This window comes from Ruditapes philippinarum, unplaced genomic scaffold, assembly GCF_026571515.1.
Source record: "Ruditapes philippinarum isolate M1 unplaced genomic scaffold, ASM2657151v2 ctg1553_1_1_1_1, whole genome shotgun sequence".
In the NCBI taxonomy this organism is placed as follows: domain Eukaryota; kingdom Metazoa; phylum Mollusca; class Bivalvia; order Venerida; family Veneridae; genus Ruditapes; species Ruditapes philippinarum.
The window spans coordinates 181,416-198,693 of NW_026855977.1; the positions used below are offsets into that span (position 1 = coordinate 181,416).

The 17,278-nt window shown below is 32.8% G+C and overlaps 1 protein-coding gene across 6 annotated transcripts in view; it reads left to right on the plus strand.

Annotated features, from left to right (window-relative positions):
- LOC132745027 (mucin-2-like) overlaps window positions 1–17,278 on the plus strand; it is a 94,802-nt gene that overhangs the window by 62,781 nt on the left and 14,743 nt on the right. Inside the window, exons 1-4 of one of the 6 annotated variants that reach the window (XM_060733855.1) lie at window positions 8,734–8,971; window positions 10,240–10,278; window positions 13,947–14,282; window positions 14,771–14,899. The exons of 4 other annotated variants lie outside the window; for them this stretch is intronic. In XM_060733855.1, the coding sequence (XP_060589838.1) occupies window positions 8,863–8,971; window positions 10,240–10,278; window positions 13,947–14,282; window positions 14,771–14,899 (613 nt within the window). In that variant the 5' untranslated portion in view covers window positions 8,734–8,862. Of the gene's footprint in view, window positions 1–8,730; window positions 8,972–10,239; window positions 10,279–13,946; window positions 14,283–14,770; window positions 14,900–17,278 lie in introns of those variants that run through there. One more of the 6 variants, XM_060733862.1, reaches the window with a different exon arrangement.

Below are 17,278 nucleotides of genomic sequence, written 5' to 3' on the forward strand. Positions count from 1 at the left end.
GAAAAAATCCGCATGCAAAATCTTAGATGCATAGCTTCACTGTTATGTTGATCATTTTTGCTGTAGAGTTGGTTGATTCTAACGAACAAATAGCACAACATAATGGAACGGTTTTTACTAAGTCAAGGGCAATAACTCTACAAATATACTGGATAAGTCCACACGCTAAACCCAAGGTGCACAACGACACTTACTGACCAACATTCTTGTCAAGTTTCATGACTCTATGTTAAATACATTTTGTGGTACGCACGACACAAATTGAAAATTGCAAATTTTTACTAAGTCAAGAGCAATAGCTCTGACAAAACATATAAATTCACAGGTTGAAAATTGCAAATTTTTACTTAGTCAAGGACAATAACTGTACAAAATTAATACTTAATAAATCCACACGAAAATACCCAGGTGCACAATTACATATGCTGATCAACATTCCTGTAAAGTTTCAAGACCCCAGGTCAATTACTTTTTGCGGTATATGCGACACAAGTTGAAAATTGCAAATTTTTACTAAGTCAAGGGCAATAATTCTAACAAAACAGAATTTATCCACAAGCGAAACTCTAGGTGCACAATTTTACATGCTAAGCAACATTCCTGTAAGGTTTCAAAACTCTAGGTCAAATGATTTTTGAGTTACGTGCAACACAAGTTGAAAATTTCAAATATTTACTAAGACAAGAGTAATAACTCTAAAAAACAGATTTAATCCGCAAGCGAAACCCAGGTGTACAACTCTACATGCTGAGCAACATTGCTGTAAGGTTTCATGACTCTAGGTCAAATACTTTTTGAGTTACGTGCGACACAAGTTGAAAATTGCAAATTTTTACTAAGTCAAGGGCAATAGCTCCTAAAATACTATGTATATTCACATGAACTACATATTCTGATCAACATTCTTGTGAAGTGTCTTGACTCTAGGTCAAATACTTTTTGAGCTACGTGTGACACAAAATGAGAACGAACGGACGGATGGACGGACGTTCTAACGGGACAGTTATAATGTGGCTACTCTATTGTTCTCTCTATTGTTCTTTTTAGCCACCTTAAAAAATAGCCACTTAAAAGCATTACGGAATGAATGACATCAAAGAAAAAGAACAGTTACCTATCGTCCCTCTAGCCACCTTATTACTCTCACGTGAGAGCGGACGGACGTATGGACGGACAAGGATATATCTAAATGCCCCCCCCCCCCTAAAGTGGGGGCACAAAATCATTGAACCGGAAAAAAGCCGACGATATGCACAACTAGAATTCGTGAATACGATTTGTCTTTTAAGCAGATATATATATTATATGTATATAACATATATATACCTATTGTAGCCAGCCTGTAGCTGGAATATTTTTGGTTCATGTTATTCAATATCAGCATATAATTCTGTAAGGAAGTGACACAACATAATGGTAAGTGTGAAGGAATGTGATTGCTGATGAATACCAAGTAACGATTTGATGGCATTCGTCTGCGGTCGTTCTTGTACTCTAGCGATAATAATAATGAACGTAGTAAGGGAACTCGCTAGTCAGAATGATTTTGAATTAAAAGTGTAGCAATTCGTGGTTTTAAAAGACGTTTTTCAGTAACACCACATTTGAATCGTATGTGACCACTGGTACTTAACAACAGCAAAACATTTTAGCACTCTCCAGTCAAATGCATGTTTAAACACAATCCTGGTCAAGTAGCACAATCATTATATTACAGGGCACTAAATGACATGTACAATAGTATACTCAGAAATACAGTATATACCATGTTTATATACTCTTGTATATGCCATTTAGATTTCTATTTCATTTAAAATAACATGTAACCCATATTGTAGAGAGACAGGCGATAACATGAGTACAACAAGTTTTATGTGACTTAGTGTTATACGTGCAAAGTTTGTCTTTTTAGCAAGTTTAAAAGTCTATTGAGTAAAAATTATAAAGCTGTATGTATATATTTGAGAGACATATTGAATTGACTATCAAAATATGTAACCAAAAGGCAAATTGTATGAAAAATACGTCGTAAGTGTCTTTTGTAATTTCTAGAATTTAGAAAACCGGCGCATGTAAAAAATCAGACGATTTTCTTCATCAAAACGTGTTCATTTTACTTGTACAATTAATTAACTCCTCCAACTACTCATTGTTGATGGATGCCATGCATTTCAAACTTTGACATCATCCACCACAGTGATCTTACTGCACGCTTAGTTAATTTCACTAGTAGCAAGGAAAAACGTAGTAAAAATAATCACGTTTTAACGGTTGAAATGACATATGAAACCTCTGTTACAAATATTTGCTACCGAGTTCAAATTCGGATGATACTATGTTACACAAATTGCAATTACAAAAATCGTTTGTATTCTGTTGTCATCGAAATAATCGGTCATACATTCTTGCTCTACTTATTTCCTTGTTTTATTTTACAACTTGTCATTGCAGATGTTTTTGCCGGAACGGTAGTTTTATAGCTGTTACAACATGCGTAGTCCTAGCAGTGAGGCGTAAAACAAGAAAGTATATAAAGATCATTTTATGCATCCGTAAATTGTAACCATGCTTCCCCCACCTTGCCCTCCACTCCTGACCCGGGAAAAGAAGGGCTTAACTAAAAGGACATAATTCAAAAGTTTTCGATAAAGATCAGATAATTTAATTGCCCTTAAGGCAAATTGGCAATGTCTTTTTCTATTTGACGCAAAACAAAACCACCGTACCAATGTGACACTGCAGGAACAGGTAAAATCTTGGTTCATATATTCATCATCCATCACACTATCCCCTGGTTGGTGAGAGTTATAATTATCTCGACTGTACGAAATATATGGAGAGATATCCCACTCCTTTAGTCGTCTGCGTCTTTTTTATGGCGTCCCGTTTTTAATTTTTCAAACGTGCGGTCTCATATTTCTGCTAAAGTTCTATAGGAACAATATTATCCAAATCCTTTCTATCTCAAAATAGAAAAATTAGGAATCAACAGGTCAAAATTGAAAATGTTGCAGGCTCGGTTTGATTGAGCCTGTTTATGTACGGTACTGTCATGTACAAACTACGCCCCTAGCACCGGCTTAAGCAGAATTCAACATTTAAACATGAAATGGTAAAATTTTGAATTTAGAAACATCCGCAGATGTGTTGATACGGCGGTTATCATGGAACCCTCAATGTGACACAGATAAGTCGCGTATGGTCCCCAAGTAATCAAAAGCGTGTGCCCTAAACGAGAAACAATGGGCGGAACTAAACAAAATAGAATTTTTGATCAGAGGTTATGAAGCCTGCATATTACAGATATAAAGTTTAAAAAGCAGGCAACATATCCTAAAACACATTATTTAATTTCTTATAATAAACTGATGGGAAATTACTTAATTTTTGTTTAAATTTTCTTACAGTATCTTAATGATTGTTTAAATTGCGTTAAAAAAATAAAAGAAACAACTTTCTTTTAATTTCACGAGAAATGCAGTACATTCATGTGTTGTGTTCTTAAAAACAAACTGAAAATCACTGTGGAGCACAATTTAAAAAAAGATGCGCATATATTTTAAATAAACAACAATTTGAATCAAAAGCTATGTGTATTTTGAAATGCAGCATTGTATAATGAGGCATAATCATTTAGAAATTCGCGGCATACATGTTGTAAAAAAGAGCTTCTTTTTTTCTTTTCAGATCTGATTCTAAGGATAAACACACGATATGTGGATTTCTGGTAAAGATTTTGGGAAAGAACTTGAACCGCTTAACACGTGAAGCTTACGTGAATAACAATTTGTGTTTATTCAGTAGTTTTAGTGAAATGTAACCGTTTTTTACAACGGTAATTTGGTGGAGATTTGTGTTTAAAAGTTTCTGTGCTTTTATCGCTGAATTGACTACATTAATATTTAGACAAGAGGACCATGGCGGCCCTGAAATCGCTCATCTGAATACAAAAACTCTCCATGACAAGGAACAAGTAATATTGTAAACTTACTATAAACAAAAGCAGATGTGAAATCTAAATCTTAAACTGATATCACAAAGTTTATATTTGTATCTGAAATTGTGCATGTTTAAAAACATTACTGGTTGCTATTGCTAAGGGAAATACAGTTCCAAAGAGGTGTACATAACAGGAAAATCAGTGACCCCCTGGGGCGGGGTCAATTTTGACCCCAGGGCTTTTGTTTGAACAAGCTCGATCGACACTCACTAGAAGATGTTTTATGCTAAATCTCTACTTGCTAGTTCTTTGGGCTGTTTAGTTTTTATTATATGCATATAAGAAATATTAATGATCCCCTATGGCGGGACCATTTTGACCCCAGGGCTTTTGTTTTGATTAACCACGTAGACCCTCACTAGAAGATGTTTCATGTCCAAATTCTTAGTTCTAGCTCTTTTGAGTCTTTATTATTATATACATAAAAGGAAAATAAATTACCCCCTGGGGCGGGGCCAAATTTAACCCCGTGGATTTTATTTGAACAAACGTGATAGACACCTATTCAAAGATGATTCATGCTCAATATCTAAGCTCTATCTCTTTTGGATTTTTATAAGAAGATTATTATTTTAGTTTTTATTATATAAATATAAGGAAAATCAATGACCCTCCCCGGACAGGGCCATTTTGACCCCATGATTTTTATTTGAACGAACTTTGTAGACACTTACTAGAGGGTGTTTCATGCTAGATATCTAACCTCTAGCTCTTTGGGTTTTTTAAAAATACATAAACGGAAAATCAATGACCCACCGGGCCGGATCAATTTGACCCCAAGGCTTTTGTTTGAACAAACTTTGTAGACACTCACTAGAAGATGTTTCGAGCAAAATATCTAGCTCTATTGGGTTTTTAAAAAAAAAAAAATATATATTTTTTTTTTTCAGTTGCCATGGCAACCAGAGTTCTGCATGGAATTAAATTCTTTAAACAATTTTTAAAGGTGACCACCAAAGGAACATTCCTGAGAAGTTTGGGTGAAATTGGCTGAGTGGTCTTTGAGGAGAAGTCGTTTAAAGTAAAAGTTTACTGACGGACAGACGGACGGGACTCCGGACGAAAAACGATCACAAAAGCTCACCTTGTCACTTTGAGACAGGTGAACTAATAAAGATGTGTCGTTGGAAGGACGAATAAAAAACTTGGTGCTGTGTACCTTGAGTTTTAAACTGATTTGTTATTAATATTATTTTATTTCCATGCAAATTTGGATTATATTATGTAGAATATATATATATATATATATATATATATATATTATATATATATATATATATATATATATATATATATATATATATATATATATATATATATATATATATATATATATATATATATATATACATATATATTAGAATGTAATATTATTCAGTTATTCTGACAAAACATTACGTATATGCCATTATTAAACAGACATTGTATTATCTTACCACTTAATTTTACAATAAACAAACAAACAAAAAATAGGTAACTCCGATCCTCGACCACACGATTGATTTTTGTTAAGTGATAACATATTATACATAATTGTTTACAGAAATATTTGACTAGTACATGTACATAATGTATTTAAATTAAGAATTAAGTTAATAATATTCAATTGTATTCATATATGTTAGCTCTTCCTGTACAATAAAGGTTAATTATCTATCAATCTACCTACCTACCTACCTACCTTATGATCAGTTTGTACTGTATATTGAATAAATGTTCAAATAAGCATTTCATATGCTATTCATATTCTGTGCCGTCTCCCTTTGGACGAAAGTGGGAAATATTCCTAATTGAGTGGAAGAATTTTTCGATTTTTGTTAATATAAATGTATATAATTCATGTCACAGAATTGTTCTGCACATTTTCTTCTACATTTTATAATATTGACGTTTTTATTTTCTAAAATTGCTTGAGAAAAATAATGATCGTAAAGTTTAACTATTTACAATGCTCATGGCCTGCCTGAGAACGCGTCCGTCATAAAGATAGAAAATGTTAATGATTCAGATTGATGTAACAAAACTGGTCGTACAAAACTTTTTAACCAAGCATATTCATGAATCCTGCAAATGTTATTAGAATTCTAAGCATTATCTAACTACTAATATGCGTTTAAACAAACATGTACATCATTTAAATGTTCCGGTCTATCTAGTGGTGCCAAGCAATAAAGCGTGCTTTAACCTTAAAGCCGGCCTGCAAGCTGATGGAATAATTTATCAAGACCGAAGTATCCAACTATAGGGAAATAGTAAACCAATATTTACATCCCAAAATTTGCATTAAATATATGTACTAAATTAAGTCCTCGTTTTCTTTTGTTAATAATTAACTATATTTGTTATGAATTACAGCCTCCCTATTATCCCAGATTCAATCGTGTCTTTTCGGAATTATAGTGTGTACTGTCCCATCGCATGATGTTATAAACCTTCATTGATAAATCATTTTCTTGCTTTGAACAATTTGAAAAGCAAATAAAAGATAAAATTTCAGTCCGTTAGAATATATCCGGATATCCGGACACTTTAAAATATGTTTAAAACAAGACAACGCTCTGAATTTATCATGGTATAATATTGAATTATGATACAACATTATTATTCTGGTGTTGATATTTGCTGGCAGATTTTAAACTTATTTCGTTTTTCATGCAATTTCAAAAATACCATTATATATATTTCTTTTAGCTAGAAATGATGTACGCATTTAACTAGTTATATTTGCATCTCTTTAAAAAGTATGTCATCATAAGAGCCGGTCAAAACAAAACAATTACAAAGTCAAGTGGGGTTAATTTGAATGATTTATGAAATTCTATTTTTCCATGAAGGAAGTATATGCATCTTTATTAACTAAATTACATCAGTTATATCAGGCTAGACCATTTTATTTATTTATTTTATTTTTTCATTTTTATTTCATCATAAGAGCCGGACAATATTTATTTTAGCTAGAAATGATGTACGCATTAAACTAGTTATATCTGCATCTCTTTAAAAAGTATGACATCATAAGAGCCGGACAAAACAATACTATCACATAGTCAAGTGGGTCCTAAGGTGTGGTAAATTTTTAATGATTTATGAAATTCGATTTTTCCATGAAGGAAATATATGCATCATTGTTCACTAATTGCGCCAGTTATATCAGGCTAGACACATTTTATTTATTTGTTTTCGTGCAATATGATAAACATTTCTTTTGACTTCAAGCAAAACAATGAATACAAATTAAAGAGCACGTTCTCAAAAGCATGCTTATATTATTGGCATACATGGCTTTTTTCAATTGAGTATACAAATGTATAAAATAGATAAATAAGAGAAAATGTAAATGCATTTGTAAATGCAGTAATTACAGTTACAAAGAGATTCTCATCTTCTTTCCGAAATGTATATACTCACTTGTCAAACCAGGTGTCAAATGATTTGGCGTAGCTGAAAAAAAAAACTCGATTTCATTTCAGTGTTTGTTAACACATTTCCTGGGTCTCTGGGTTCAATTATTCCAATACTTTAAATACTGGGGATAATATACAATGTACCGCTAAATAAGCCGGATATTTGGGGAGATAAGTGGAAGGAATGAGAAAGAGAAGCACCATTAATTACCTTACACGTTAAATTTTCAGCTCATTAACAATTAGCACAAAACACTTGCCTTCTGTTATTTACAAATGTAAAATAACTTACGAAAAAAGCTACAAGTAAACATATTAACAAATAGTCACTAACTAACATAACTATAGAAAACTATAAGATCGCAAGACAAGTAGAAAATCATTTTCAATATTCATAAAAAATTGTCATCAACAGTCTAAATTAAAGCGAGGCTTCGGTTTTCAGCTATAAGTTTTCGTTGAGGACAGGTATCTATAGGAAGTTTTACTTATATCCAAAAACTTTGCTTTTGGAACTATACGGATTAGTCTTCCAAAACAATTGTTTTGAGTAATTAAATCATAATCTATCGTTTCAACTTTTGCTTGATTTTAAGACGAATTTAACTCGATCAGTACACTAATACCAAACCAGTAAGTCGCAAGTGCTTTTAAGTCTGCGACACAGGACCATTGGCCATGGATATAAAAGCGTTCTTACTTATACACAAGGGTGTGTCGCAGGTGTTTCAAAGTCAGCAACCAAAGACCCTTGACGTATACAAAATGGTATGTTACAAATGTTTCTAAATCAGCGACCAAAGACCCTTGAAAATGAATACCCAATCCTTGTTGCGTATACAAAAGGGCAAGTTAAAAATGTTTCTAAATCAGCGACCATGAATCCCCAACCTGTTCTTGCTTATACAGAAGGGTAAGTTGCAAATGTTTCTAAACCTGCAACGCAGAACCCTTCACCATAGTTACCCAACTGTTCTTACTTGCATAAAAGGGTAGGTTGCAAATGTTTCTAAATCAGCAACCAAAGATCCTTGAGCAAAGATACTAAACTGCTCTTGCTTATACACAACAGTAAGTTTTAATCAGCGCCTACAAACCTTTGACCATAAATACCCAACTGTTCTTGCTTATACAAAAATCGCAAATGTTTTTAAATCAGCGATCAAGCAATTTATCTTCACCTGTCCTTACTTATATGCAATTGTACGGTAAGCTAATACTTTTAATTTGCGATGTTATAGTTGGAATAAATGATTCGACGGGACACGAGTAAACTAGTGTTTTTTCTGAATGTGTGCAAACCTAAGTATGTAGTATAGATCCTGTATTGAATGATAGGGCTGTTTCCTGTCATTATGAATAGACAATAAAGATTTACATTCTTGATACGTACACTTCAACAATTTCAACAATTTTATATCATCTACTGTTTTCATATGTTAGTGATTTGTTTGAAATATGAAATACAAAATGGACAAAAGATCAACTTATTATAGAAAATTTGACGTTGGTGTATGGGTGAAAATTTCATTGTGTTGCGTTGTTTGGACATATCTCATAGATCTAGGTAATTATGAATTTAAACAATAATTCAAATGACTGACAGCATATTTTCAAGTTTTATTTCGTGTGAAATTTAAAGATTGTAAAATATCTTATTACTGATGACAAAACATTTTTTGTATTCAACTGATTTATTTCTCATGTTTAAATTGTAAATTAACAAAATGGCAATATATTTAAGAAGTACATATTTTATGTATTTCACTTGTTATATTCATGTACATATATATTCATGTCATGCCCTCTTTTCTCAGAAGCACCATACATTAAGTATGTACAATATATTCAATCTAAAAACTATATTTCCTATATGCTCAAAGCTATTAAGTGTATCAGAAACAGAAAATGTTTTTTTAAACATCAACAAGTATTTAATTTACATGACTGTAAAATTATAATTAATATTATCAAAAAATATTGAATATAAAGATACATATAAATAACTGAATATAGTAAAATTTTACAGTGGAATACGCATATGGTCATAAAAGACAAACATCAACGCACGAGAACAGCAAGAGTGACTTAAAAAAAATTTGAATAAATAAAAACACGTACTGTATTTACATTTTTATGAACATACATCTGTATTTATTCAGTCTACAATAGCATCATGTCAACATTCATTGTTCAATAACACCAGCATTAAACGGCTTTTGTTTGCTTGTTTCGTTTTAAGACGCACCAACCCAATTTTGGTCATAAGGCACAGAAAAAAACTGCTTTAAACATATATTTACTCAGCCTACAATAGTTTTATTCAAATAACTACTCCTACATAAACTACTGTGCTGAATGCAAGTCCATTTTTTCATGACTTACATGTCTTGAGGGGGCGTCCGTGGCCGAGTGGTTAAGGTCGTTGACTTCAAACCACTTGCCCCTCACCGCTGTGGGTTCGAATCCCGACAGGGACTTTGGATTCTTTCATGTGAGGAAGCTATCCATCTAGCTTACGGAACGTCGGTGGTTCTACTCAGGTGCCCGTTCGTGCCTGAAATAATGCACGGAAGGGCACCTGAGGTCTTCCTCCACCATTAAAGCTGGAACGTCGCAATATGACCTATACTGTGTCGATGTGACGTAAAACCCAAAACAAACAAACATGTCTTGAGTGGGTTACTGACAAATGTTCAACACAATTGAATAATATATCGTTTTATACCCAATGCAGATTCATAAATCGCTGTGTCAAGTTATAAAATTTGATATATATGAAGTTTAGTTAATAAAAAATTTTACCATGTCACAAGATTTACTTTTTACTTTCAGCATTTTCCGAATGTGCATCTTCGCTTCCAGAAAGTCAAGGTAAACACATATTACAAGTTTTGTAAAAGATTGATATAAACGCAGTTTAAACAATAATCATATTTTTTAAGAGACGATCGAATCTTACTCCATCAAACAACATTGTACTTTAAATTGGTGATGATACATGCCTCTAACAGTTTAAATTCCTTACAATAAACTGTTGTGCCAAAATCTATTATCTAAAACGGCCTTTAGAATTATAGTATTCCCTGTAGGTTTGTAGACAACAGCGCTTCTGTAATGGCTTGTCCGTTGACCCATATAATAAATGTATCCTTTTTTTTAACCAGGTTTTCCGAAGGAAAAACTGGTTATTAGATTGAGGTATGTCGGCGGGCGTTAACAATTTCTTCTGTGCGCAACTCCTTCTACATTTCTCAACGGATTTTGACCAAACTTTCATAGAAGCTTTGTCATCAAGTGGCGTGGCGCATATTGTCGGGGTTTTGCGATTGGATAATATTTGACCTAATTATTGCCCTTTGTTTTTTTTTCCTTATATAGAATATATAGTGAACAATTTCTTCTGTGCGCAACTCCTCCTACATTTCTCAACAGATTTTGACCAAACTTTCACAGAAACTTTGTCATCAAGTGCCCTGGGGCATATTGTTGGGGTTTTGTGATTGGATAATATTTGACCTAATTATGGCCCTTTGTTTTTTTCCTTATATAGAATATATAGTGAACAATTTCTTCTGTGCGCAACTTCTCCTACATTTCTCAATGGATTTTGACCAAACTTTCACAGAAGCTTTGTCATCAAGTGCCCTGGGGCATATTGTAGGGGTTTTGCGATTGGATAATATTTGACCTAATTATGGCCCTTTGTTTCTTTTCCTTATAAAGAATGTATAGTGAACAATTTCTTCTGTGCTGAACTCCTCCTACATTTCTCAACGGATTTTGACCAAACTTTCACAGAAGCTTTGTAAGCATGTGCCCTGACGCTTATTGTCGGGGTTTTGTGATTTGATAATTTTTGACCTTATTATGGCCCTTTGGTTTTTTTCCTTATATAGAATATATAGTGAACAACTTCTTCTGTGGCAATTCCTCCTACATTATTCATGTTTTACATTGCTTGTTGCTTGTATTTGTATTTCAAATACAACATATTTATCTACAATGGTGATAATTGAAAACCTGGTTTCATGGCATTGCCATGTTTCTTGTTAAAGGATGTGGTACTCGATGTATAAATACTGCGAGGGTTATTCCTCTGTGATATAACTGACAGAGGATGGTAGCTATAGACATGTTTCCATCTGATTTATTCTTTTCTCTAAGACGTTTGAAAACTATATTTCATAACCAAATGGAAGGTTTTTAATATAAAAATAATAGTTTTAGAGATTTCATTTCTACAGATATCTGTTTTGTCTATTCATTCGAGTCAACCACTTTTCTGTTTGATTGAGGAAATATAGTTTTACTTGATTTGCAGAAGGTGTTTACATTGTCCATCATTAGAGCATCTTGTTCATAAAACTAAATGGTGTTGTCCTCGGTCATAATACTGTCAGCCGGTTCCAATCTTACATTTCTGACATATTTCTTTAAGTAAATGTATCTGGTATTTTGAGTCAGGCCTTAGTCAAATGTTGTGTTCCACAAAAATCTATCCTTTGGGCCTATTATGCGTCTGCCATTGCCAAGTTGATTTTTTATGCTGATGATTCAGAAATTCTTGTGTGGTAAAAAAAGAAAAGTTTTACATTGAGATCCCGTAAGATAGAGAATGTAAGCGAATGACTTGTTGAAAACAAGCTATCATTGCAATTTGGAAAAATGAATCAATTCATATTCAAGTTTGAATATTACTAGTTATGGCAATAATATCAAGACTATCAAATCTATCAAATAGCAATTAGTAGAACTTGATAAGAAGAACTTTATCTCTGAAGTTTTGGTGTGTTTGCTCTTAAATCAGTGCCTTGTTTCGTTTTTTTACAATATACAACACCAAGATATCTTCCAATACCTTGCAACAAGACTGAATCGCTGTGACATAAACATCAGATTTTTTTTCTTTTGTAACTTGCTTGAGTGCATGAAATCCCTGTGACAGTCAGTATCATCTTGGTGTTATAATTTTAAGTTTATAAAATAGAATTATGTAAATATTGTCATCCACAATATTTGTATAGAATTTTGTAACTGTAAGTCTTAACAAATTGAATGTTACACAATTTTTGCCGAAGAATTACAACATATTGTTTTTTATTTGATAACAAAAACCTATTAGAACTGCAGTTGGTAAAAAATATTTTATTAATGTTTTATTTAAACTACCAATTTATAAAATGGATATAAATGATATGTGCTAATTGTAATTGGCATATAGTTGTTACAAATTAAAACTATGAAAAAATAGATGTTTATTGATACTACATAATTTTTGTGTATTGTCAGTCTAACCCGGAAAGAACATGTCCGGATGCGTAGATTACAGTACCACATGATCTCTATGATCTGATTGTCGGCTACAATACAATGTAGATTACAGTACCACATGATCTCTATGATCTGATTGTCGGCTACAATACAATGTAGATTACAGTACCACATGATCTCTATGATCTGATTGTCGGCTTCAATACAATGTAGATTACAGTACCACATGATCTCTATGATCTGATTGTCGGCTACAATACGATGTAGATTACAGTACCACATGATCTCTATGATTTGATTGTCGGCTACAATTTACTTTACAGAATAATACAAGGTTGAACACTATGTGATATTTTCCTTCCTTTATTTATTTTTCTTTAAGCGGAAAACTATTTTGATGTACCGCTGTGTATCGAATAAAAATAAAGCGTACCTTTAGTAAAAACGTACAATAAGTAAATGAATAAGTTACATGGTTATAGAGTTAATGATTAATATAAAAGGTGATAAACAACGGGTTTGTAGTTTCCTGATTAAGAATTTTTAGCAGATGCTCTTAGTGATGTTAGGCATACTTACTCGTATGAAAAGCTGTGAAATGTGTCATTGGGTCTCACAAAATAGCATGTAACAAGTTTTTAAAGGCCCATTAACCAAAAATGTTATAGTTATATTTCTCAAAAACTTTTTTGTATCACGCAACAGCACTCTACCAAAAAAGAAGCAAAACAAAAAAATGGATTTACATTTTGCTTCACCTTCTTTGCGTTTGGGTATTATTATGGTGATTAAGTTTTTGTATGTAAGTCAAAATACCTCTTTGTTTACATTTTGATACCTTTACGACAATTACTGCAGACTTCCTCCAGTCTATATATCTTACATGCTCTTACTCCATTATCAAACATTGTTAAATACATGTATGGCATATCTAAAGAATTTTTGTAAACATATTGATATCTGAGGCATAATGTGCCTTAAAGGTTTTTCATAGAATAAAAAAATTAAAATGTATGTGTAAAATATATAAGTTACGTATTTTGTCTAGATTTATTGAATTGCGACTGTGATGAAATTTCCTTAACCACTCCCTCCCTTCATATATTAACTACATGGTTACTATCACACGGGTTTAAGAACAACTAAATAATGATTTGTTTCAAACAAAGTTATAGTTTCGCAATCAAAGTATCTAACTTGTCTTAACAAAGATTTACTAATAAAGTCAGTAACATTTTATTATAAGAAGTTGTATCTTTTTTTTTCAGTTGCTTATATGTGTATAAACAGTGAAGCGTCAGGTCAAACTGTTTATATCGATACAACAAAAGGAAAAGCAACAGATAATTCATCCGGGCCCCTTTGTGTCTGCAATGCTACGATATCTAACGCGAAATTTGTGAATGTCACGGTTCAGGAAAAAATTGAAACGTGTGGTTCAAAACTCAAATTTGACTTTGCAAACAAACAAGTTGAGTCAGATGAAAACAAGTGCCGGTCAACAAAAGAATTGGTCCAGATAGAAAAGCAGCAAGAAGTGACTCTGTCGCTTGAGAAAATAAAAACACCGTACAGTGTTGATTTCTGTACAAAAATAGAAATAGGTAAAAATCTCGATTGTTTGACAGATTTATTTAAAATATGAGATATGACATAATTCTAGCATTCAATTTGTAAAGGAACATTTAAACATACATGTATGTGTATGCATGTCATTTGGAATATGTTTTTGAAATGAAATAAAGTGGTTAAATGTTTGAAGTAAGTTTGATATCCGTAAGTAATCTGGATAACTTCCTCATATGAAAGTATCCAAATTCTTGTCGAGATTCGAACTCAAAAAGGTGAGGGGTAAGGGGTTAGAAGTCAACGACCTTGACCACTCTGTGACGTTTTATCAATTGTATCTCAGATAGTTTTTAAGTTTTCCACTAATTCAACCACTGACGTGAATTCAATTAGATTTTTCAATAACATATTAGATTGTGTTCATTTAACATTCTTTTTCTCTACGGCATCATTTCCTGAATATAAAATGCAGTAGACAATAGTGTTTTTCAAGTACTATACAGTACGTATTTTCTCTCTACAGAACAGTGTGCTAATCCAGATGATTACCAGTGCGACACTAATGCTCAGTGTATTGCCAAAACAAAAGAATGTGACAACGCTACTGACTGCGATAATTCTGACGATGAAGATCCAAAGAAATGTCAAAACGGTATTTTTTTACCAAAAAGTAGTAGAAAAATGGTTGCGAACTTATTTATAATATAATTAAGTAATTATAGCACGATCATTTGACGCAATCATCATCCTTAACTTAATACCTTGAAGACTTGAAAAGCATGTAGAACTCAAGTAGGCGTACTGTCCATTTTGAAGCTATTATTTAGTGCAATCAGTCAGTCTTTAGTAATAAAACTTCCTGATTCTGACCATGGTTCAGCTAGGAAAAAATAAACATCGTTATGTTTTTATTTTTTCAAGCCCTAGAAACTTGTTTCAAAATAAATACATTGAGTGCAGTAAGAACGTATCATTTATTGTATAAATCATAAATCTGTATCTTTTTACAGTGCTTGACCAGGACGTGTTGGACACATCGACGAAAGGTAAAATGTTCACAAATCTATAAACATGTATACTCGTAATACTTGATTTTAAAAGATCATTAATGATATTTTTTTTAAAAAATGCAGAAAATCTTTATTAATTCGCTTTAAACAGAGTTTTTTTCGGCCAATAGATTTTATTTGATGAATAATATACTTATAACAGAAGTTCAATATCGCTTTTTTACAGATTAAGAAATAAATCCGATGCGTTTGTACAAGATTGAGCGGTAACTAGTTGCTGATATTCTGTATTATTAATCGCAGCTTTGTGTTCTAATCATATTTTTTTGTAATTTGAAAGCACAACGTGCCGATCCTATAATAAGCATCCAATGTTATGAAAGTACAAGGTTCTCGACAACAACAACAACTACTACGACAACCACCACTACTACCACCCCGCCAACGACGATGACGACGACGACAACAACAACTACATCAACAAAAATGGGGCTAACAACTACGACAACAACAACACTTGAGCCAATTACCACTACAACAACAACACAGTCGACACCAACAACTCCTACAACAACTCAACATACAACAATGGCTAATACTACAACCATGAAAACAACAACGAAAACAACACCAACAACAACTTCGACAAGTAATGTTTCTTCGTCAAGTATGGAAGGGAATGAAACGCGAAATAGCATGGAGATAACGACGCAACATGAATTTAAAGGAACAACAGCCCATGTAAACATTACCGTACAAGAAGAAATTAATAAAGATGAAGATATCTTAACCACACTCAAAAAACCTTGTAAGTAATAGGCAAATTATTACGCAACAGTATTTTAGCTAAATTGCCAACTGTCAAAATTGTGACAAAAATGTTTGTACATAGTGTGTATAGAAAACAATGGCAATTTATCAATTATTCTACTCTTGAATTATTTCAACAATTTAGTTCCATTTAACACGACCTCCGCCGTGTAATAAAATATTTGCACAAAAAACGAAACATTCCCGGATGATAGCCTCAACCCGTCTTCTCATACTATAAGGCGTCAAATGCAAATGCGATTTTGAGGTACATTTTGCCATTCTTGGTGCAGCGCTTTGTTCCGATTGTTGCAGGTTGACTACATGTGGTTCGTACCATTGCCCAAATAAAATTTTTAATTTCAGTTGTGGTCATTTAAAAATTGAGGCAAAATACCGGGTGTACTGAACTTATTTCTAGGTGTATAGCTTGTTTTATTTTACAACTTGTCATTGCAGATGTCATAGCCGGGATTGTAGTTGGTGCTTTGGTCCTTATTGCTGTCACAACATGCATAGTTTTAGCAGTGAGGCGTAAAACGAAAAAGTATATATAGATCATTTTATGCTTCCACCACCCTGACCTCCACTCCTTACCCGGGAAAAGAGGGGCTTAACTCAAGGGGCATAAATCAAGTTTCCGATCCAGGTCAGATAATTAAATTGCCCTTAAGGCAAGTTGGTTATGTCTTTTTCTATTTTGGCGCCAAAATAAAACGACACTGCAGGAACAGGTAAAATCTTGGTTCATATATTCATCATCCATCACACTATCCCCTGGTTGGTCAGAGTTATAATTATCTCGACTGTACGAAGTATATGGATAGCTATCCCACGCCTTTAGTCGTCTGCGTCTTTTTTATGTCGTCCTGTATTTAATTTTTCAAACGCGCGGTCTCCTATCACTGCTATAGTTCTATAGGAACAATTTTATCCAGATCCTTTCTGGGTTTTTTTTTTACAAAAACCATTTTTTTAAACAACCATTATTTAATTTTCATAATAAACTGAGCGGAAATTACTAAATTTTTTGTTTGTTTTTCTTACAATATTTTAATGATTGTTTAAATCACGTTAAAAAGATAAAAAAAACAACTTTCTCTCTTAATTTCACTAGTAATGCAGTACTTTTATTTGTTTTGTCCTTAAAAACAAACTGCAAATAACTGTGGAACAAAATTTAAAAAGAGATGCCCATATGTTTTAAATAC